Source organism: Lynx rufus, unplaced genomic scaffold, assembly GCF_022079265.1.
Source record: "Lynx rufus isolate CCGP_SWC_20201006 ecotype Redwood Valley unplaced genomic scaffold, mLynRuf1.p SCAF_6, whole genome shotgun sequence".
NCBI classification, from domain to species: domain Eukaryota; kingdom Metazoa; phylum Chordata; class Mammalia; order Carnivora; family Felidae; genus Lynx; species Lynx rufus.
In genome coordinates this window covers 40,433,665-40,457,477 of record NW_025814878.1, presented here as the reverse complement: position 1 = coordinate 40,457,477, position 23,813 = coordinate 40,433,665, and the positions used below count along the sequence as shown (strand labels likewise).

At 38.5% G+C, this 23,813-nt stretch overlaps 1 protein-coding gene across 1 annotated transcript in view; it reads left to right on the top strand.

The window, feature by feature from the left end:
* RFX6 (regulatory factor X6) overlaps window positions 1–7,438 on the top strand; it is a 55,393-nt gene extending 47,955 nt beyond the window's left edge. Inside the window, exons 15-19 of the mRNA XM_047101254.1 lie at window positions 908–1,030; window positions 1,693–1,899; window positions 3,078–3,590; window positions 4,443–4,655; window positions 7,263–7,438. Coding sequence (XP_046957210.1) covers window positions 908–1,030; window positions 1,693–1,899; window positions 3,078–3,590; window positions 4,443–4,655; window positions 7,263–7,438 — 1,232 coding nt within the window. The remainder of the gene's footprint in view (window positions 1–907; window positions 1,031–1,692; window positions 1,900–3,077; window positions 3,591–4,442; window positions 4,656–7,262) is intronic.
* Window positions 7,439–23,813: the final 16,375 nt, after the last annotated feature.

Below are 23,813 nucleotides of genomic sequence, written 5' to 3'. Positions count from 1 at the left end.
CTTTCCTGATTGATTTGACTTGTGAAACAAACTGAGTCAAGTTAGCTCTTTTAAAAATTGAATATCTTCCTTTTTCCAAAATTTCTGGGATTCTTAGTTTGCAGCTATAATGCTGTCTTGTGGACAGTACTCCTGCATTTAGCTTTCCAAGAAATCTTTACATTATAAAATAGGTTACAGTTTACTAAGTTGTTTTTATTTAATCCTCAGTGGAATTAGATAAAATCAGTGAACTTGTATTGAAGGATGAACAAAATGTATTGAGCCTATTATTTGAAATATCTTGGTTTTGTGTGAGGTTTCTTAAAACATACCACACTGAAGCCTGACTTTATTATGAAAACAGACTTTTGTTGGGAAATCTCTTCAAAGAAGTTTAAGGTTTTCCAAGACAACTTCCAAATGAAAATAACTCTCTTGGTTTTTTGAAACCAAAGGGAACTTTGTTTCAGGCTAGAAAGACATCTTACTTGATACTTTTTTCCAGACCCATGGTGGCCATTGTCTAATTATTTAGTACAAAGTCAACAGAAATACAGCAGAGTAGAGCTCATTCTCCTCAGGTTAAAGCTTATCACACTCCAATGTGTGCCCTCTTAAAGCATAAAGCATGTCTCACTTTCATCCGTATTTTCCTTTGATGTAATTAGCGGCCAAAGAGCTGGCAGGACAGTATACACAGTGAGCTGGGCAGGCGGTACACAGAAAGATTAGAGACCCAAGTTAAGCATGTTGGTCTTAGCAGGTCATTTAAAGTCCAACAAGTATTTGTTTATTTCAGTTGCTCATTGTAAAGTGTTGTGAGATGGCCACAAAGATAACTTGACTTCTCTCTTTCTCTTTCCTTCTCCTTCTCTCCCTCCTTTCATCTCACATTGTCCTCTCCCTCTTCCCATCCACAAACAAGGTTCTTTCCATTTGATCCGAATGCTTCTTGATGAATACATTCTCCTTGCCATGGAGACCCAGTTCAATAATGACAAAGAGCAGGAGTTACAGAATTTATTGGACAAGTATATGAAGAATTCAGGTAACTTAAAATGTATACTTTGTTTTACGTATTTCTGTATTTAAACCCAAGTTCGAGAATTTGTAAGCACACATTGTGTGGGGCTATAACAGTCTCAGAGTTTTTTCCCCAGGCGTGTTACTACTAACACAGTATATTAACACCATTGGAGCACTATTTTTTCTCTCCACCATTTATACTTAGAGTAGTCAGAGGAATTTACTGGAAGTTCTAAAGGATATGAAATCAATTAAGGTAGCTAGGTGATTAAAATAAAAAAAATAATCAGAATTAAAGACAACACCTGTGGTACACACCTTATAAATGGTGTAGAAAGAAGTTCTATGGGAGCTTAAAGAAGGAAGAGAACATGTCCATTTGGGATGTGATGACTTGCATTTTGACGACTGTCCACTCCCGGGGCGGGGGCGGGGTGGTGGTTGGCGCCCTTCAGAACACGCCTCACACTCACAAAGGTACAGGTAGCAACAACAGCAAAAATCCGGCACCACTGCCAAGACCAGAGATGTGCCAGCCTTGTTTCCCATGGCACATATTTCCCCGGAGTTTCCAGCTTTGTGACATGACCCTAGAGCGTTTTCAGTTTCCTTTTCTTGGGCTTATATACTAGGAATATGGGAATGACGTTAGCTTTCTTGTTAAGAAAAAAAAAATCTTTCCAGATGCAAGTAAAGCTGCCTTCACTGCTTCTCCGAGTTCTTGCTTTCTGGCCAACCGTAATAAAGGGAGCACTGTTTCCAGTGACACTGTGAAGAATGAAAGCCATGTGGAAACACCCTATCTTCCTCTATCATCCAGTCATCCTGGAGGCTTACCCTCTGCTCTACACCCATTTCCTGCTGGGAATACAGACACCATGCCGCTCACAGGTACATTGGGAAACATTTGGGCTTCAGTGCATCTCACAGGAGCCTATTCCTGTGTGTTCTTCAAAACTGGTGACCTTCAGGCATTCAAAGAGTAAACAAGACTTGTCTTACCTAACTTGCATGAAAGCTTTGTAAAGTTTCTGTGATTTTCAACATTTTTCATTCACATTTTTATCAATGCCATTATTAACATAGGTACCACACTGTGACATGCTCTCTCAGTTATATCAGAAATACGAATAGTTATCTTCATTAAGTGGAAGAAAAAATTAGATTAGGTACACATAAAATCCTGAAGATGCTTTGGGAGTCAAAAAACTGGGCCTCTTATTTGTTTTTGGCTTTTGAGGAGACTATTTCTCCTCCATTAAAAAGTAGATTTGGCCATTTTAGAAAACCATTACAATTTTCATCTTTGGTCTAGCATCCCCTTTGTATCAATCCGAATGTTAAGTGGCTGGAACTCACTACTAGATAATATTTTACGTCTGCTTGTTGCATTATGTCTTTTCTGAAATATATAACTTCATTGGACACACAGAATTTTAAACCTGGGAGGGCCTTATAGTTCAGGGGCCCAATTCCACCAGTGGAAAGTCAAACACCCTCAGAGTGGGTGACATTCATAACTCGTTGTTGATCAGGGGTGTTTGCTTGATGTTTTGAATTGGCTTGCTTTGAAGCCATGGGCATTTTGACACTATTGCCTTTTCTGTTATCCTAAAAATCAAACCATTTAACATTCAGTTTGTTTTTTTAATTATGGGGAATTGTGAAGAACAGATCCCTTGAGTTTCTCAAGCTTGAGCTCTAACCATCTTCATACCCATGGAAGCATGAAACCATCGCAGACTTTTGTTCATAGTGACTAACTTCAAAACACTTCACTATTATTGCTTCTCGGCCTTTTGGCCAAGATCAAGTGTAAAACACTTCAGTATTGTGAAATATACATGTATTGTCATGGTGTCTTTTATTTATTTGTTTGTTTATTTTTTTGTGATGGTATCTTTTAAACCTAGGTTTTTAATGTTCCCCAGTTCTGTAATTTTTAGAGAGTAAGAATGAGCCATTTTTTTAAAAAAAAGCATATTGATAAATCTTTTGAATAATTTTTAAAGATATGCATCCATCTATTTTTATATGACACTTGTGAAGGCTCTGGTAATTTTTTCCAGGTCAAATGGACCTTTCCCAGAACACTGGTCATCTGATGACACCACCCATTTCTCCAGCCATGGCGAGCCGAGGAAGCGTCATTAACCAGGGACCAATGGCAGGAAGACCTCAAAGTGTGGGCCCAGTCCTGTCAGCTCCACCCCACTGCTCAACATTCCCAGAGCCCATTTATCCTACTCATCCTCAAACCAGCCATGACTTTTATGGGACGAACTCTAACTACCAGACTGTGTTTAGGGCACAGCCTCACCCCCCATCAGGAGTCTATCCTCATCGCCCAGAGCATGGTCGATGCATGGCCTGGAGTGAACAGCAGCTTTCTAGAGACTTCTTCAGTGGCAGCTGTGCTGGGTCTCCATATAATTCTCGACCACCTTCCAGCTACGGACCATCCTCACACAGCCAAGATTCACACAGTATGCAGTTTTTAAATACAGGAAGCTTCAATTTCCTGAGCAATGCAGGCGCTGCCAGCTGCCAAGGAGCAACATTGCCTCCTAATTCACCGAATGGTATTGAAATTTTTAAAGAATTTTTCCTGGCTTTTGAGATGGCAGTAAGACAAAATCAGACATTGAACTGAGCTCCACCTCTCTGAGTAGTATGCCATCCCACGTAAAGTTTCCAAAGATCATGGAATCTTAGATACTTGGAGCTAATTTCTTCCAGATACAATTCTTGTGGTTTTTTTTTTTAAGTTTCCCTTATAAATGCCACAAATGATGAAAAAAATACTATGTCAAACTGTATGTTTGAGATCTCCCTTAATAAGCCCAAAAGAAGAATGTTCTATCCATTTTATTTGTAGTAAATAATGTTTCTTCCGGAGAACTAGCAGCAGATCATACAGATTAGGACAGAAACTGTGCCCCCTATTAGTCTGATAAAACACTTAAAGTTTAGGGAGTTGGAAAGGTCTGTGGACTTCTTTCTTCAGCCACCAATGCGGGTTCTGTGTCCTCTCTTCTAGATGTAGACCAGTCTTTCTCCCAGTAACATAAATCTGTAGATAAAATTGGTATTTGACAAGTAGTGTAATCTTTGTGAGAAGTTAATAGTGCTTTTTTTCTTTATAGGAAGATCTTGTTAATTTAGATGAGGAAAATATGAGAGAGGTGTAGTCTTACATCTGAAAATTAATAATAAGATAACTCCTTTGTATTTTTTTAAAAACAAAAAAACCCAGCAGAGTGAAGCATATCCTTATACAAGCACAAATCCAACTCTATAGTAAAGATGGATGTGAATGTAATATTTATAATATGGCATCTTTAGGCCCCTCCCTATTATCTTGTCCCTTTTTTCATTCCTGGAATATTCTTTGTAGTACGTTAACAATACATTCCTGATTTTTTCTGTTGTAGGATACTATGGAAGCAACATAAACTACCCAGAGTCTCATAGACTCGGATCGATGGTGAACCAACATGTTTCTGTCATCAGCAGTGTTCGCTCACTGCCTCCCTACAGTGACATCCACGATCCACTTAACATTTTAGATGACAATAGTAGAAAGCAGACCAGCTCATTTTACGCAGACACATCACCATCAGTTGCGTGTCGAACTCCAGTAGTAGGTAAATTATTTTAGTAGTTCTTGAAAACATTTTAAAGGCTGCTGACCTCAGGTATGTAGTCTTACTTTGGAGGGTGACTATTGAGGTAAACCTGGAGGTCATATTCCTACAAGTGATTCATCACTTTGGATCGAAAGTCACATTTTTGTGTCTGTTGGTAACAGTCTCCCCTTTCTCAGTCTGTTGGTCACTCTGCAACCCACTGCTAAATCTCTTATTCTTTCAAAAAAATAGCTGGCACCTACTATGTATGCAAAACATGAATATAATCTGTCAAATGCAGTCTAAAAGACTTTAAGTTTTTTTATTTATTTTTTTTAACGTTTATTTATTTTTGAGACAGAGACAGAACATGAACGGGGGAGGGGCAGAGAGAGAGAGACACAGAATCTGAAACAGGCTCCAGGCTCTGAGCAGTCAGCACAGAGCCCAACGCGGGGCTCGAACTCACGGACAGTGAGATCATGACCTGAGCTGAAGTCGGAGGCTTAACCGACTGAGCCACCCAGGCGCCCCTAAAAGACTTTAAGTTTTACGAGGGCAGTAATGATGTCTTTTTCTCACTCTCTCCTGTTCACGGTTGGACCCAGGGACAGTGCCGAGAGGTATCTTTGGACCCCATAATCTCCACTAGTACCCTAAAACCACTCCAAGTTTTAAAAAATGGTGATTTGTGATAGAGTTTGCTGTCATTTTCTCAATTGTATGTAAAATGTGATTAGACAGCTCTGTAGAAAATGCTGCTATTTTTATTGCTCTGTTACATATAGTTTAAGTAAAAATGAGCAAAACGGTGTGTTTGCCATAAAGTCCCCTAGCATCTTTTTCCAACCAGGTTGCTGTCCCTGGGAAAATCCTGCAACTTGTACTTGTACAATTTGTACATCAACAGCACCCAGCAAAGTGTCTGTCACATGGTAGGAACTCCATACATCAGTGAGTTGAAAAAGGGGGCAAAAACATATGTATAGATTTAATTTCCAATATGGCTAATAAGGGATCACAGGGCAAGTATATATGCATGTAAGTATCAAGGCAGAGTGTTAATGTTTATATGAGATGGTTGAAATCTTCCAATGGAATAGATTTCAAGCTAGCTGGAGTAAAGGCCATTGACACCCAGCTGGAGCATAACGGAAAATAAGATAAATTCCATCTCTCCTCTCTCAGTGTGCTTTTCCAATAACTCAATAGGAAGCACTTCTTCCCTTCCCGTGACCATCACAGATGCTCCCTGAGCAGAGTCTAGCAGCTCATCTCATGCTATCTGCAGATGGTCATTGCTTCTAGGTTACTCTAATGAAGCAGAAAATTCCACTTCAGGAAGTTTCCTCACCGTGAGACTAAAATGTACTGTGTTGCTATTGTTACTATTAGTTCTGTTTACTCGTAGAGATAGTGGAAGCTTTGATGGAACATAGCTTGGGTGTAGGATGGATTCTAAGCTTTAGTTGTCAGAGCTGGCTTACAAGTAAATAGCAAAGAGGGCTTCTGAGTGAAAAAAGGGAACAGAGTAAGTGGGTAAGTAGTGCGAGGGAACTTAGGACCCACTCTATGTTTCCTTAGTTAGAAAACCTAGTTTCCAGGGACAGAGAAGATGGTAGTTAGAAAAATGAGAAAAACAGCAATGAGAAGCCAGCAACCATACATGAAGGAAATGTAGTGTCAGAGAGCCAGGTGGTCAAATTTTTGAGAACCAACTACTGTGTGCCAAACTTCATTCTAAGTTTGAGGTTATGGTGGTGATCAGACAGAGTTCTTGCCTATAAGAAGTTTACCTTCTAGGAAGGAGAGATTGAGGGATGATTATATAGACAAATGCAGAAAAAAAAAGATAGTGTCAGGTACTCTGAAGTCAGTTAAATAGGGTAAAATGACACATGGTTATGGAGAAACTGCTTTTGGTAAGATGGTTGGGAAAGGAATCCTGAGGCAGAGATATTAGAGTTGAAAGTTGAGTGATTAGGAGGTGATGACTTGAAGGTCTGATGGTGGAGTGGTGGCAGAAGAGATGACAAGTGCACAGTCTCTGAAGTGGGAACAAGGAAAACTGAGTAGGCAGCAAGAAGGCCAATGTGCTTGAGCATGGTGAATGAAGACAGTAGAGTAAAATCAATCAGAAGGCAGAGACCAGTTCACAGAAGACGTTGCGAACCAGGGCAAAGAGCTTGGATTCTATTCTAAGAGTGGGGGGAAGTCTTTGTAGAGTTTGAGAACAGCAACAATTTGATGTATACATCAGCAGCATTATCCTGGCTGTTCCCTGCAGAATGAGAGGGTGGGGCAAAGGTGACAGTCCTAAGACTAGTTAGGAGGTGGCTGTGTGGGTCCAGATAAGAGAACATGGGGGTTTGAATAATTGAGGAAGTGTGGATGGAAAGAGGAAGTAGACTGGGGATATATTTTGGTGATAAAGTTGTCTGAATTTAAGTTTGAAATGGAGTTTTCTTTGTGAAATGTGTAGAAGTCAAAACAATTTGTAGGAAAATAGCATAGATATGGGTGATAAATGCAAAAATAAATACAGGAGGCTTAAAATGAGTGGCACTTGGAAAGGAAAAAAAATGTCAGTCAATATTCAATTGCTGATTACATTTTCCCTTACAGCATCCAGCTTGCAAACCCCAATTCCTTCCTCCACATCCCAATGTATGTATGGAGCTTCCAATCAGTATCCAGCTCAAGAGACCTTGGATTCCCATGGAGCAAATGGTAGAGAAATGGTGTCCTCTTTACCACCCATCAACACTGTGTTCATGGGAACAGCAGCTGGAGGCACTTAAACCAACAATGTTGAATGAGGATTGAAACTAAGAATCTCTACTGCTCAAATATTGTTCATTCAGATTGCCATCAGGGTAAAGAAAATGGAATATACAGTGGCAGGACATTGTTTTCAAGTCACTGGTACAAAACCATGGACAACTCCATGATGAATGGAGATACTTGCAGACTTTGCCTTGCACGCAAATTGTTTAAAATGTGATCTCGTTATTAATTATAGTTTCAAACATTATCAAATTGAACCACTGGAGCTTTGAAGATGCAAACATTTCAGCTATGAAGATTTAATATTTTGCTTCCTAATTTATTGAAAATCTGTGTGCTGCTTCATCTTTGGTCTATAAAAAGAAAAAATTATTTAATACCTTTAAAATACCTTTAATTTATTAGGGTCTCAGAATCATTGTTTACTATCCCTTATTTGACAAAAAGTCAAGTGTGTGTGTTCTACCTCCTGTGGAAATGTTTACAAGGTCAAGACTTAATTCAATTCAGCCTAGACCAAAGTTGCTTGACTTTCAATCCTGTGCATTAGTGTGATGAGTTCTGTTACATAGCAGTATTCCAATTCTATGTAACTGAACGGAGATTATGAATGCTTTCCCTCTTTATTTAAGAAAGGTAAGAAGAAATGAAAGAAATAAAGTATGAAAATATTTTTAAATCCTTGATTGCTCTTAGAACTGTTACTGTTTCTGAAGAATGCTTAGGATTCACAGGCAAAGTTCCTTTGGATACTGAATTAAAGAGTAAAGCTGGTTGGTGAAAACATCATAATTCAAGAATATTTTCATATCATATCCATGCATATAAATATAAGGAAATTGTGGCTTATAGACCATTTGAACTTCTAAAGATTTAGAAGCAGTCTTTAATCAAGTACTTGGCTTATAAACTAAGAATGAATGAGTGTTCAAGGATCATTTGAATGCAAAGAGAAATTCAGAAGTGAGGAATTCATTCCATATGAGTTAATAGAATTTGATACACCATCTATCTAGGTCTGTTTCCTTTTCATTTTTGTATATCTTAGCTGAACGGTCTGTTGCAAGACTCATGGCCTGTAATGGGAAACCTCCATTAACTTCACAGGCTTTTCCTACAGTCATATGACAGGACTTATATTATTTGTATTAAGGATTGGGTTATACTATGAGCTCCGAGTACATTTTTAAAGGATTTGTAAGCCCCAAATACCCATTATACATCGTGATGTAATTTGGTGAAGACAAACTGCAGATTGTTTTCAGAAAGCAATAAACAAATTAATTGTGGACTTCTCAGAGTGTTGCTACCATTTGCTTAGTAGCATGTAGTTTATGAGCTAATTAATTGAGCAGAAAATTCTGCAACAGTAACAAATGATGAGAAATAGGAATAAATGGTCTATGATTTGTAGTAATATTGTAAGAATACAAAGGAGAGTGAAATTATGAAGGGCTTGGACTGAAGTGAAAAGCAAAACAGCTTTAAGAAATGTTTGGACATAAGTCTTGAAAATTAAGAGCCAAATTTCCACCATATAGTAATTACATATATACTCAGCATCTATTTTACATCAGGCACATTGAAAAATGCAAGTTGAAAATACGACTGTAAAAAAAAACCCCTGCCAATGCCTTTGGTAAGTTCTGATATGATGAAGAAGGGGTGATGCGATAGGAAGTAGAAGCTCATTGAAGATTTTTGAGTAAAAAGTAATATGGGACATGGTGTTTAAGGAACAGCCAGCAGCAGCTGGAAAGGGAGGAGGACCAGACAGGAGAGGAACTAGCCCACGAATGGGCTATTTGAGAGGCTATTTCTCTCATCCAGATGTCCAGCAGGTAAGTGCAGAGACTACATGGAAGCAGAGTGAAAGGAGCAGGAAAAAGAAATTTCGAAGAAGCATAAGCATCATTTAGTACAATTAAAGGATTGGTGACTGAGGGAGATATCAGGAATTAAAAAGGAATATGTTAGGGGCGCCTGGGTGGCTCAGTCGGTTGAGCATCCGGCTTCGGCTCAGGTTGTGATCTCGCAGTTTGTGAGTTCGAGTCCCAGGTCGAGCTCTGTGCTGACAGCTCGGAGCCTGCTTCGGATTCTGTGTCTCCTCCTCTCTCTGCCCTTGTCTCTCAATAATAAATAAACATTAAAAAAACTTTAAAAAAAGGAATATGTTAGTATTGGCGCTAAAGTTTTCTTTAACCCTGTTTGCAAAGCATTTCAGTATAGTTGACCCTGGATTGATACCCCTTCATAGATGAGGGAAAATTATATGGAGCAGGGAGAAGTGCAGAAGAAAAGTAAACATTATCTCTGGGTTTCATTTACAATGACAAGGTGCTAAATTTTGACATCAGGAAGACTAACTTGCTCTTTTCCCCAAGCAGTGGGACTTGGGTTTATGTGTATTAGACGTATATGGGTTTATGTCTATTAGATGTATAATAGCGTTTCTTATTGTGGGCACTACTGGCTTTCAGGCAGGACAATTCTTTGTTTTTCAGGATCATTCTGCGTATTGCACAAGATTTAGTATCCCCGGCACTCAAACACCAAAGCACTCTTCTCACCCAGCCTTGTGACAACTAACAACATCTATGTTTCCAAATGCCTCTGGAGAGGTGGTGCCATTCTTGCATGAATTAAAAGTGACAGCATCATTAATTTTACTTAGAAGGAGCTTGAGACATTTAATACCTTCCTGCCTTTCAGCTGCACTCATCATTCTAGAATTGCTTCCTTCATGGATCTAAAACTTGGATGCTCAAGGCTTTTTCTGGTGTTCTTCAGGTTAATTTTAATATAGTTAAAGGATCTTAGCCTAGCTTTCTAGTGTTTCTGTTTTTAAAAGTAAATCAAGTAATTTTTAGAAGTTGTGGACTATCAATTATAAAGAAGTGACCTGGGGGCACCTGGGTGGTTCAGTCGGTTGAGTGTCCAGCTTTGGCTTAGGTCATAATCTCAGTTTGTGAGTTTGAGTCCCACATTGGGCTCTCTGCTGTCAGCACAGAGCCTACTTTGCATCCTCAATTCCCCACCGCTACCCCTTCCCCACTCATGTGCTCTCTCTCTCTCTCTCAAAAATAAGAAATAAAAAAAAAGAAAAAAAGTGACCTGTTCAAGCTAATGCCTATGTGAAGCCCAAAATTAAGGGTAGAAATAAAAAAGATAGAGGTTTAAATACTCCGTTCTTGAAGTACTATCTTTCAAATCTTGTGTTTTAGTGGTTACTATAGATAAATGGCATAAAGAAAAATGAGCATTCCAAATAATTCGGTGGACTCAATACAATTCAGAAACCAAGAGTTTATTTTATAACAGCTTGAAGAAAAACTAAAACCCAGCTATGTCATTAACATAGAATTACAAATCAAAGGAGATCTGATTTATTTTCCTCTCTCCAGGTGGTGGAGAAAAGTTAGAGCTCTCCTCAGTTATATGTTCCCAAGTATGCTTTCAGGTTAGAAAGGATTTTTTAAAAAATTATTTAAGCTAAATTCTAATTACAGTTGTGATGTAAAATCTTTCTCTTTGTTTCTGCTTTGAGAGAAAAAAGTCCGTGAGACTCTCGGGGTTGCCCATGTCAAGAACCCATTTTGGAAATGGGAAAGAGAATATTTTTTACTCACATGATACCTAAAGACAGCCGGTGGGTGCACTGGCATTTAGTGTCAAGACCAGGGATGTGAATATCTTGCAGCATGTGGGACAGATTTGCACAGTGAAGAACTGTGGCAAGAAATAAAGCGAGTGGGGCGCCTGGGTGGCGCAGTCGGTTAAGCGTCCGACTTCAGCCAGGTCACGATCTCGCGGTCCGGGAGTTCGAGCCCCGCGTCAGGCTCTGGGCTGACGGCTCGGAGCCTGGAGCCTGTTTCCGATTCTGTGTCTCCCTCTCTCTCTGCCCCTCCCCCGTTCATGCTCTGTCTCTCTCTGTCCCAAAAATAAATAAACGTTGAAAAAAAAAATTAAAAAAAAAAAAAAAAGAAATAAAGCGAGTAACACTTCCATGGAGAAATGGAGTAGACTGTGAGATGAATGTCCCCAAACTCTGACCAGTAATCGCACTCTACATTAAATAGGATCCAACTAACCCAATTAGATGATTTCTTCAGCTACTGTGACTATGAAACTCCTACACATAGCTTAGAGAAGCAAACAAACAGAAAAGTAGGACTAGAAGCAAGAGAGGGAAGGAGACCTAGAGACCAGCTTTGTGAGAGGGGTCCAGTAGGCAGCAATGGGTGGGCCCCTCTAAGAGGACACTGAGGCCACAGGTGCCTGGACCTAGACTCTAGAACACCAGAGCTGAGACTGTGCCATCCTGACCAGTGAGGCACAATGCCCAATTCTCTCCTGCTCTCCCAAATTTACCCTCGGAGCCCTTCTTGACATGGTCTCCATTTAGCCATTCAGAGTACAGCTTCCCTGACTACAGTCACCAGTCCACAGCAGCATGTTCCGCTTCTTCAGAAAAACATGATAAACATCAAATTAGATAACCAGCAAACATGATAAACAGCAAACATCACCGGTGATGTTTTCCAACCACTGAATTTATGCTCATAAATTTATGCTCAAACGCAGTCCACAAAAAACAGGACAAAGAATACTGCCAGGTAGTGCATTCTCCCCCACGAACTCCCCAAAAAAGAAAAAGAAAAAAGAGAAAGAAAGAAAAATGCTTTGAGGTAAATGAATTCTGAAACCCAAACCCAAAGTTCCAATTTTTCAAAAAAGCAAGAGACAAATGAGAGTGATATGTATGAACTCCCTGGAAAGAGATATTACAGGTACTCAGATTTCTAGTATAACAGGAAGCAAAATTAATTGTCCTACAAGTTTCACAATAACAGCTTTGAACTCTTATAAGGACTGGAGTAGCAAACTGTTCATACTGTATTTTGAAGGCAGATTCATAATCCCAGGTCAGTTAGAGAAATTTAAACAAAAACCTTCCAGAAAAGTAAACAATGGTGATTATGGCATACAGGACATTTTGTGCTTTGGGAAAGATAAGAAATGATGAGTTTATATAAAAGGTTATTGTACTATCTCATTCAATTATAGAATTCTAAATTAAATCCTCTAGTTTGTAAATGGCAAAGAACGCAACTTGTCTGTTCCAAAAGCACACTGCTTAAATGAAAAGAAAATAAATTTCAGTTACTCCTTGATTATAGGTGTTAGCAATGGTTGGAAATGATTGGTAGTTCCAATGAGTAATCTATTCAGTAATTTTGAGATATTTGATTACAAAATAAGGGCTTATCTCTGTTCTGTTTGGTAAAAAGGTTTTCAATTAGTTTTCTAATATCAAAATCTTATAAATAGTGCTTAATTTTTCTTCATCTTGGCTATATGATATTATGGTAGAAATGTTTCTTCTTATAAAAATAGTCTACTTCCAGAATGACCAAAGTAATTTAGGGTTTTTTTGTTTTGTTTTGTTTTTGTTTGTTTTTGTTTTTTGTTTTTTGGCATCTAATCCAGTTGGAGAGATCTCTGATTTTCTTCTTTAAAATTCTCATGTAATAGGTATTACATGCAGATGTTTATGGGGATAAAATTGACCACTCATTAGATTGACTGTTTTACTTGTCATATCTAGAAGTTCTGTCATAACTAGAAAGTTCTAGCTCTCTGTTCGTTCAATAGGATGGGAAGCTTTGGACATACATATAAATGTAGAATACTTCTAGATTCCTGTTCCTATTAAAAACCTTATCTCATTATTTACAAATATTTCATTTAATCTCAAGGCTTCTATTTATTACTTGAATATTTTAATGAAATGTCTTGGTCATGTTCTTAGCCTTGGTTAGCTTTTTGTTAAGGAGTTAATGTTGAAATTTCCAAGAGATATTCAATTTTATCCCACTTTAACAAATATGTCTGCTCACGCTGATAACAAGGATAAGGTCCCACCCCCCCCACCCCCCGCCATGGATCTTACAGTTTATGAGGTAAGGCAGACATTAACTGTAACATCTACACAATTGACATTGTGAAAAGAAGTGAAGGTGGCTCAGAGAAATAATAATAAGAGTTGAGCCCATGGAGATGCCTCCAGGGCAGGGATGGGGTGGGGAGAGCTGGTCAGGGAAATGTCTTGCAGGAAGTGACATACTGAGACTAGAAGAATAAATGGAAAGCAGGTGATGTTGGGGAAGGAAGTGGTGGGGGGGGTGGGGGAGGGCTTGGCAGGTGGGATGAGTGTTCAGGACAGGAATGCAGCCTGTAAGGAACCTAGGGTTGGCAGAAGAGATGAAAAGATAAGGAGCACAAAGAGTTAGGAAGAGCAGCCAGAATGAATCTAGAAACTCCTGAAGCTTTCAAACTTTAATGATAATCATAGTGATTTAGTGATGAAACATGAGAAACATGACTATGAAGATACACAAAGTATTAGACAAGGCTGGTAGGAATGTCAAGCTGAGATTTTTATAAACTTTGAAATGCTAAAATATTTTCTTTTTTTTTTTTTTTAAATTTTTTTAACGTTTTATTTATTTTTGAGACAGGGAGAGACAGAGCATGAATGGGGGAGGGTCAGAGAGAGGGAGACACAGAATCTGAAACAGGCTCCAGACTCCGAGCTGTCAGCACAGAGCCCGACGCGGGGCTCGAACTCACGGACCGCGAGATCATGACCTGAACCGAAGTCGGCCGCCCAACCAACTGAGCCACCCAGGCGCCCCGAAATGCTAAAATATTTTCAACAAACACCATTGTTTTCCTAGAATCCACTACTAAAAATAGGCTTTAAGCCCCTTTTATGTCTTCTCTGACAACACAAAATTAAGGAAATTCATCTTTTGGGGTTTTTTTAACTGAGATATAATTGACATGTAACATTGTATTCATTTTAGGTGTTGGTTTTCTTCATGAAGGTCTTAATTTGGTTCTCTTTTTAAAAATGATGATTTCAGCTAATAAAGTAATGTTTAATACAATTCTCTATTCCTTTTCACAAATTGAATCCCAGACTTTCTCCCATGAAAAAGGTATTTAAATATCAAGGAAGAAAAAATTTGTTAATGCTTTCAAATGCATTTTCCTGTATTGCTGATGTGACCCTAAAATTGAAGGGAACTAAAGGTGAAGAGAAGGTCAAAACCAAGATTCTCAGTGTGATGTGGTGACCTTCTTAAAATAGATGTCATAGGGTCTTTAAGTGAGAATTGGGTGAGGAACACATTTACGAAAGTGAAAAATTAACTACTTAATATGATACCTGCCCTAAAGTAAAGAGAAACCATTGTTTTTATTAGTTAAAAACAAGGGTGTTGTTCTTACCAATCAATAGTCAGAATGAGGGTCAGGGATTTACAGCCTTCAAGCATCTTTAAACACACCGAGGCAAATATGAGCTTTGTGGGTAGTTTGTTAATCAAGATTTGTCATTTAGCTCTGTGTGCTTTAGCTTATTAATGCTCTCTGCATGATCCCTGTGGAAAATAAAACTGTTACCATATTTTATGTTACAAAATGGCAAGATTTCTTGCCTGTCAATTTGGGGGGTAATATGTATGTACTGTTTGCCATCCCTTCTCCCCACATATAGACTGTTTTATTACTTATTACTCATTGTCTGGGTACCTCTACAATTTATAATATCATTTCAACCCTCCACTAGAAAGTGTGCCTGAAGACGGTACCTGATGTATTTTGACAGGAAGCTGAGTATTCAGTTGCGGGAGCCTGGGGAGGGGGGGAGGGGGGAGTGAGGGGGAGAGTTGTTAAGGGTACTTGGGCAACAAACCACCAAAGAAACCCCTCTGAGAGTGCATGGATCCTTTGATGAAAGATAACCCCTTGGCACATCAAGAGTTCTCTCACATCTTAATGCTCCCAGGGAATATAAGGGAAAAGTGGCCAAGAATGGACTAGCGAATTCAGGAAACCCAAAAGAATGGCCTGTCCCTGTCAGAGGCTTCAGTTCTAAGTGGCTTGCCCCAGTGAAACTCCTTTTCAGCTTTTCCTGGACTCTGCATTTGAAAAGATGAGACCATAAAAGATTCAGATAGGATGCAGTAAGGACTAAGAAGCATCAGGATGTTGTGAGTTAGTCTTAAGTTCTAGGAAAGGCACCACCCCAAGAGCCGCAGATTTGCCTTTATATAACAGCTTTGAAGTGACTTTTCAAGTTTCTGCTAAAATATGAAGATAGGATGGGGCACCTGGGTGACTCAGTTGGTTAAGTGGCTTCAGCCGAGGTCATGATTTTGCCGTTCTGAGTTCAAGCCCCACATGGGGCTCTGTGCTGACAGCTCAGAGCCTGGAGCCTGCTTCAGATTCTGTGTCTCCCTCTCTCTCTCTCTGCCCTTCCCCCACTCATGCTCTGTATCTCCCTCAAAAATAAACAAACATTAAAAAATAATAAAATAAAATATGAAGACAGAATTAACATAAACTATGATTTCAAAGTAGAGACACACACAATATGTAGCAATTTAAAATGTTTAGTACAGTCAGGCAAATCTGTGTTTAAAACCACATTATCTGTGTGACAACTTCTCTGAGACTCATTTTCCTCATCTGTAAAATGGGCTTCATAATACTATCTACCACAAAAAGTTTTGTGAGTGTTAATGGAGCTAAGGTTTATAAAATATTTAGCAGGATCGTTTCTGTCATATTGCACAGGCTAAACAAATGGTAACTGTTTTTAATTATCACTATTCTTCAGATCCCAATGGAATCAGTAATGTTACTGAATGCAGTGCAAACTGTTCTTGTGTGCCTTTATGTGTCATGTAGACTGCTATATTGGTAGAGTTGTGCAGCAAGATAACCTAAACTGGTGTAATTAAATAAGAATTTATTATGTAAAAGTAAAGGAAAAAAGCAAAACGTAGTAAATCATTAACCACGCCAATATGGTTACATAGAAGTGACACTCACAGGATACAATATGGTCTGATTGTTAGATATGAAAACATTATTGCAAGCAATATTTAAAAATAATTTGTGCTTATATATATTTCACTGGTTTCATACAATGATGCAAGTCCTTCCTCGATTAATCAATAATTCTGGGAGTGAGCTATCAATGTTTATTTCAGTCTGATTGTCTTTGTTTTCAGAGGCCTGTAATAAGCAGCTATAAAAATAGGTGATTTTCCCGTGGAAATTTATATTAGGAAGACAATATTTTCATTGATTAGTTTTTATTCCCCTTTAAAAGTCAATTAAATTCGTATTTTTAAAAATAGAATTGGCGACATTTATAATAAAAATTATTAAGTGTTGGACATTCCTAATGCCTTCATAACTGCCAGGTTGGGGACAAGGTGCTTTCTGTTCTCTTTATTATTACTGGAAGGAAAACCTTTACCTTAGCCAAAAGCACTCCTTCACGCCAGAAAGCTGAACGTCGGTTGATTACTGGGCGTCTCCTCCAAGATGTTTTGCAGGTACCCTAAGCTCAGCATGTGCAGACCAGGAGCCACTTGATTTATTCTCAGATTGTGTGCTCACTGTGTTTTCCCTCTTGTCGTTACAGTGCTCCGGAAGCCAGAAACCAGGAAGTTTCCCTAACCTCTCCCTCCTTGCCCCCTTTTCCTTCACATTGTTCCTTCTAATTATCTTTCTGAGCTCTCATCTCATCGTCCTCATCCTCATAGACAGCATCCTCATGCACACTCTCATCTCTTTCCAGGATGATGGTATTAGCCCCAACTCAATCCATTTCTCTATCACTTCCAGAGGGATTTTCCTTAAACCCGCTGCTCAAGACCAGCCTATGGCTTTTCTTTGACCTCAGAACAAGGCCCAGACTCATTAATATGGGCCTAGGGCATTTTCACTCTTCCTGCTTGGACCTAGTATTAATCAATATAATGCATATACTCTTTGGAATTTTGTCTGCAGATAGAAGATTCATAAGATTTTTGATGTCAAAGGTAATCACTGTGTAGGTACTGGGATTTCCTTTATGTTTTATGGTCAGAGTAAAACGTGTAGGAATATTAATGATAAATGGTCAATAGAGATAAAATGCTTATAAAAATCAATAGCTTTAATGGATCTAAAATATTTCAGGACATCAGGATTTGACACAAACAACATTGAAGGAAGCCTTATTTAATGGAAAATTTTGGCTCAATTCTGAGTCTTTCTAATGTGTGACAAAGTGATATTGAAAGACTGAGGAAATAGACCTTGCTAGACCTCAATGACGTACAGGCTGATAGAGGCTTAATTGAGGCTAAGGTTGAGATTTAAAACAAGTTAATAACACAGGAATTCAATAAACACAATAAACTCTCTTCTTTTGTCTTCTGCCTTTCCTGTGTTTGGATGATTCTTAATCTCCCAGTACAGACATTGCATTGTCTAAGAAGTTCCTCTGGAAACCCCAAAGTCCAGGTTAGTGTCCCTCGTATAAGCTCCCTTTAGATCCTATACTTTTCCAACGTGACACTGAACATGTTATTTTTCTTTCTTGAACTTGACTGTAAATTCTGGGGTGGCTGTGGTGATCGTTAGGCTTATTGGTGCATTCCTACAATAAACACATGTTTCATGAAAATTGCATGTAAGGAACACTTTTAAACACAGAATGAATAATCACTCTTGGGTTCATTGGTCAGGATGCTGTATACCAAATAACACAATGAAGCAAGAACCAGGGTGAATCAACAGTCACTGTTATCTAATAAGGGACTGGAACTGCACAAAGTATGAAAATTCACTGAAAATGGGCTTGCCCTGGCATAGTCACCAATCTGAAACATTCCTTGGAGAAGAAAGTTGTGCTTTTTTTTCTTTTTTTTAAATATGAAATTTATTGTCAAATTGGTTTCCATACAACACCCAGTGCTCTTCCCAACAGGTGCCCTCCTCAATGCCCATCACTCACTTTCCCCTCCCTCCCACCCCACATCAACCCTCGGTTTATTCTCAGTTTTTAAGAGTCTCGTATGGTTTACAATAATAGTCACACTTTTTTGTCTTTAGATTTGATTTTATTTTGAATCATTGAGTGGAAACGCAATTCTGTTCGTAAAAACTAAGTTCTAGTTATTTATCTTAGTAGAGTAGGCCCTCAGTGAATATTGATTAACTCACTGATTGGTTGATTGGAGAGGACTGGAAAATGCCTTTGAAGCCATAAAATCCAGATACACACCCAAAATACATGCTTGTACTTTTGCTTAAGGAGACAGATGGTTGGATGTTAACAACACTATTTGCAACAGAAAAAAAAAATTAAGATGAACTTAAATGACCATCAATAATTGGATAAGAAAAAATTCACACAATGTAATACTATAGACAAAAGTCATGAATTAAAATTACATATATGAATAAGAATAAATTATAAGATGATCATATTGAGTGGAAAAAGAAGTTTAAAAGCATAAGTAAAATCTAATATTTATGTAAATTAAAAAAATCATATCACAAAGTATTTATTGTTTATATATATAAATATGTGGTAAAAATATAAATATATGGTTGGGTGGTGTATATATTTAACCCTTGAACAACACAGGTTTGAACTGCACACGTCACTTAGGTGTGGATTTTTTTCTATAAATACAGTACGGTATTGTTAATGTATTTTCTCTTCCTTATGATTTTCTTAATAATATTTTCCTTTCTCTAACTTACTTAAGAATACAGTGTATAACACATATCACATACAAAATAATGTTAAATGACTATGTTATCAGTAAGGCTTCTGACCAAGAGTAGGCTATTTAACATTAGGCAGGTTAAGTTTTGGGGAAATCAAAGTTATTTGTGGATTTTTGATTGCGTGGGAGTAGATGTTGGTCCCCCTAACCCCCGTATTGTTCAAGGTCAGCTGTATGTATCTTCATTATAATGATTACCTTGAGGAGGGAGGCAAGGTAATAATATTGAGTAAAGGTTCAATTTTATCTTACACACTTTATTTCTTAAAAAAAAAAGATATGAAATACATCTGGCAAAATGCCAGATGTGTGTGCCAGTGTGGTGATGGATTCATTGGTGTTTATAGTGTTATTCTGTATACTTTTTAATAAATTTAAAGATTTCATAATTATTTCTTAGATTATAATAGAGAAAAATAAGCTATAAGAGGGAAGAATCTATTCAGTTTAAAACATTAAAACTTTCGGGGCGTCTGGCTGGCTTAATTGGAAAAGCATGTGGCTTTTGATCTTGGGATCGTGAGTTAGAGCCCCACGTTGGGTGTAGAGATCACTTAAATAAATTTAAAAAAATATTTAAAATATTAAAACTTTATCCACAGATATTAGTTCAGCAGTGCAACAGTGAGTGGAATAAGCCATATATTATTGGGAGTTTAAGTCTCATTAGCAAATGTTCATAACTCTGGGGAGACAACTAGACAGTAATAAATGGTTTTGTTAGATAAGATGGGGGAGAATATTTTTCCTTTATAGAAATTTGCTAATCTCAAAAGCAAAAGATGCCCAGAAATGCAAAATAAAGGGGAAAATCCACATATAATCCTACCTCTTACAAATAAAATCTATACTTTTACACACATGTACATACCTGTGTGCATATGCAACTTAAGAACATCTCTCTTGTGTATAGTTTATGCTTAGTATTAGATGATGTACATTTTTTCTGTTATTTAGTTTCCCTTGACAGAAGATTTTTAATAGCTATTAGAATTTCTTCATATGGATATATTATAATTTACTCAACCAACTTTTTACAGTTGAAGATTTAGTCTAAAAAAAGATGTCTAGATCTAAAACCAAAAGGGTGGCAAGGGTGCTTGAGTGGCTCAGTCCGTTAAGTGTCTGACTCTTAATTTTAGCTCAGGTCATGATCTCACAGTTTGTGAGTTCAAGCCCTGACTGGGCTCCGTGCTAGAGCAGAGCCTGCTTGGGATTCTCTCAGTCTCTTCCCCTGTCGCGCACATGCGCCCTGCTTTTCTCTCTCAAAATAAACTTTTAAAAAAGGGGAAAAAGGGGCGCCTGGGTGGCTCAGTCGGTTAAGCGTCAGACTTCAGCTCAGGTCATGATCTCGCACTCCGTGAGTTTGAGCCCCGCGTCAGGCTCTGTGCTGACAGCTCAGAGCCTGGAGCCTGCTTCAGATTCTGTGTGTCTCTCTCTCTCTCTTTGCCCCTCCCCTGCTCATGCTGTCTCTCTCTGTCTCAAAAGTGAATGAAAACATTAAAAAAATTTTTTTTAAAGGGGAAAGAGGTGGCAATTTCTTTATTTTTAAAAATAAAGTTTATTTATTCATTTTGAGAGAGAGAGCACAAACAGGTGAGGTACAGAGAGAAGGAGAGACAGAATCTCAAGCAGGCTCCTCGCTGATGACTGTTGTGGGGTTAACTCATGAACTGTGAGATCATGACCTGAGCCAAGACCAAGAGTCAGACGCTCAACCAACTGAGCCACCCAGGTGCCAAAGAGATGGAAATTTCTTGATTCACTGAAAATAATACGACCTAGAATATTTTCTAATCTAGCATTGTTTTCACTGAACCCCAACATGAAAACACACACTTGATTTTTGTTTTAAACATATGAAATCATCCAGATGATGAATTAAATTTCCCAGGTACTTTTGGCATGTCTGATGTCCAGGAGACCAAACTCCTGTGACACCTTAGTCAGCTATTAGCATGTCTGGGAGTTGGCATGCCTAGAATATGTATGGACACGATTTTGACCTGCTTACTTTGGAAGTGGGGCAAGGGGATGTCACCCTAAAAGTGTTTAAAATTAAAAAAAACAAAATATTATTTAAATATTCTTAAATGGGAATTATTTGTAAAATATTAATAATACTAGTAGTGGATATGAACTTTTAATCGTCACGACAACCCTAAGGAATATTTTTGTTGAAGTGTATTTCTAGGACCAAGATGGAGCTTCTCCTATCCAGGGCACCATGTCAGCAAATAGAGATTTACATAACTTCTGTGTTCCTGTAAGTTCTGTGCTTCACCAGAAATATGTGATAACCAGTCAGTCCCTAAACTCCAGGGCCAACTCTGGGCTTTTTTGCTTCCTTCCTTGTTCCTTATCCTTTATCCTATAAAAGCTGCCTGCCTTCTGTCCCATTTTGCAGTTCTCTGACTGGAGACTGTTGTTTCAGGAAGTGTTAAATAAAGCTTGTCTGTGTTACCTAAATTGTCTTCTCTAATCATTTTTTAAACAAATTACATTAACATCTATGCTGGATGTAAAAAGCAACTGCTTTATGATTCCTTTAGAATAGACCATCACAAAATAGTCTTGTCGGCCTTCACTGCCAAAAAAAGACCTTCTGACACATGAATATCCATGTTCACATATCCCTGAGGATATGACAGTAGTCTAGGTAAGAGAGGATGAACACAATGCCCAATGGAGAGCACAAGCAAGTAGAAAGGAAGCAAGGTAAATCAAGTGAAATTCGGGCACTGTGGAGATTATGATTTGATCCCCTATCAATGTCAATGTCACAATTCATTCTTTCAAGTTCAGTTAATATTGATGAGGTTATAAACACATGGCTCCCTCCCTGGAAAGTATTCATCCATGCAAACATACCTCTCAATAGCCTAGCAACTCATCTGTCTTCTGTTTTCAAGGCTGGTGTATTACAAATTCCCTTAGATAAAAGGAATGATTCAGACAAATCTTCCACACATCCCCATGAAGGAATAAAATCCAATTTTCCACCCAAGGTCAGTGCAAACAGCAACACTCAACAATCAAGGACTTTTCCAAGTTATTTTAACAAAACCAGTTTGTGTTTGGACTGTTTTTTTGAGGCAGGTCTATGCGTTCGTGCTTATGTTGGAATACAAGTAACTCATGCGACAAAGCCCCATGTGTCATATAAAAGCTGTGCCCAAATTCTTTGGGTTTCTACAATCTGTATACTTAGCAAGGAAGATTCTATAATATTCCAGGTAGAAGTCAACAGGTTACAAAAGAGAGGAGACAAGACTTGATTAATTGGCTGTGGAGGATGGACATGGTGGGCAGGGCGATAGGAAAGAACAGCTGACCTGGAGACTTGGTTTGTGCTGATGTCAACAACTTATTAGGAAATAGGAGCAAGTATAGCGTTTCTGTGAGGGATACATGGGTGAAGAGTCACAAGAAACAATCATTTTATCCAAATTAATTCTAAGGTGCCTTGGAGGTATGCCTGGATGGACCTATTTCTGGTCTAAAACTCAGGGGAACTACAAAGGCTGTAAATTTTCACTTGTTGGTCTTTAAGATAAGGTGTTGGTTAAAACTGTAAGTATTAAAGTTACTGCCCAGGGAGAATTCATAGGTAGGCAGAACAGTGCAAAAGAAGATCCCTGAGAAAATCTTGCACTTAAAGAGAAGACAGAGAGAACCTTCGTGAAGGAGACCGATGGTCAGAGCTGAGAACAGAAAAAGGGGAAAGTTATGATCTGATGTCAAGGAGAGTTTCAAGAATATGTGATGGTCAGTAGAGGCAAACACAGTGTAGATGCTCTATAAGAAGAGATTTGGAAGATACTGCATTTGGTAATGTGAAGACCGGTGGGATGTGTGAGGGCCATTTGAGTGGAGGGTTCTGAGCAAAAGCCAGCTTGTATGGGTTTGGACTGAGCTGTAAATGGAAAGTGAGGAAAGGAAGACCATGAGTATGGGACATTCCTTAAACATCTTTCCTCTAGAGTTAAAAGAGGGCTGCTTGTTTTCTTCATTTTGACTGGGAAAAGTTTAAGCACGGATATGGACTTAATCCATGGATATGGATTATGGACTACAGGAAAACAACTGGTGGCAGAGTGGGTGGAAGGCACTGAAGGTACAGGAGAGATGGAGGTAATGAAGGAGTGACATACTAGAAGAGTGTTCTTATCCAGGCTTGGCTACATCACTGGGGCATACTGATTGTTATTGTTTTTCTTCTCACTACCCTGTGCTAACATTCTCTATTCACATGCTGTTCATGATCTATTCACAAGCTTTGGCAGAATCTGCAGTGAGTCTTGTTCTTCCAAGCCCTTCTGCAAAATCCTGGCAGAAGAAAAATGGGATGGACCTGGTGATCGGTGAGTGAGAGCAGAATCTAACCAGAAAGACTTCTCTACCACATTGTGTTCTTTCCTAATTGCTCCACAGTAATGAAATGACCTCATCATTTGGCTTTGCTGATTCAAAAGACAAGCTCGGTTATCAAAGCAACATAGCCACAAAACCTTTATGATGAAGCACAGATTTCTGCAAAATCCAAGTTAATGGTCAGTCACATCTCATAGAATTCCCTGACTCTCTGAGTTGAATTAGGGTAGGTTTTAAGCCAATGCCTTGCACACACAAAGAGAACACACAAAGCTATGTTATTCTCCTGGTCCTTAGGTGAAGCAGGAAGTTCTGATATAGGAATAACATGCCATAGACACATTTAGGCCAGTCCACAGGTGAATATTAA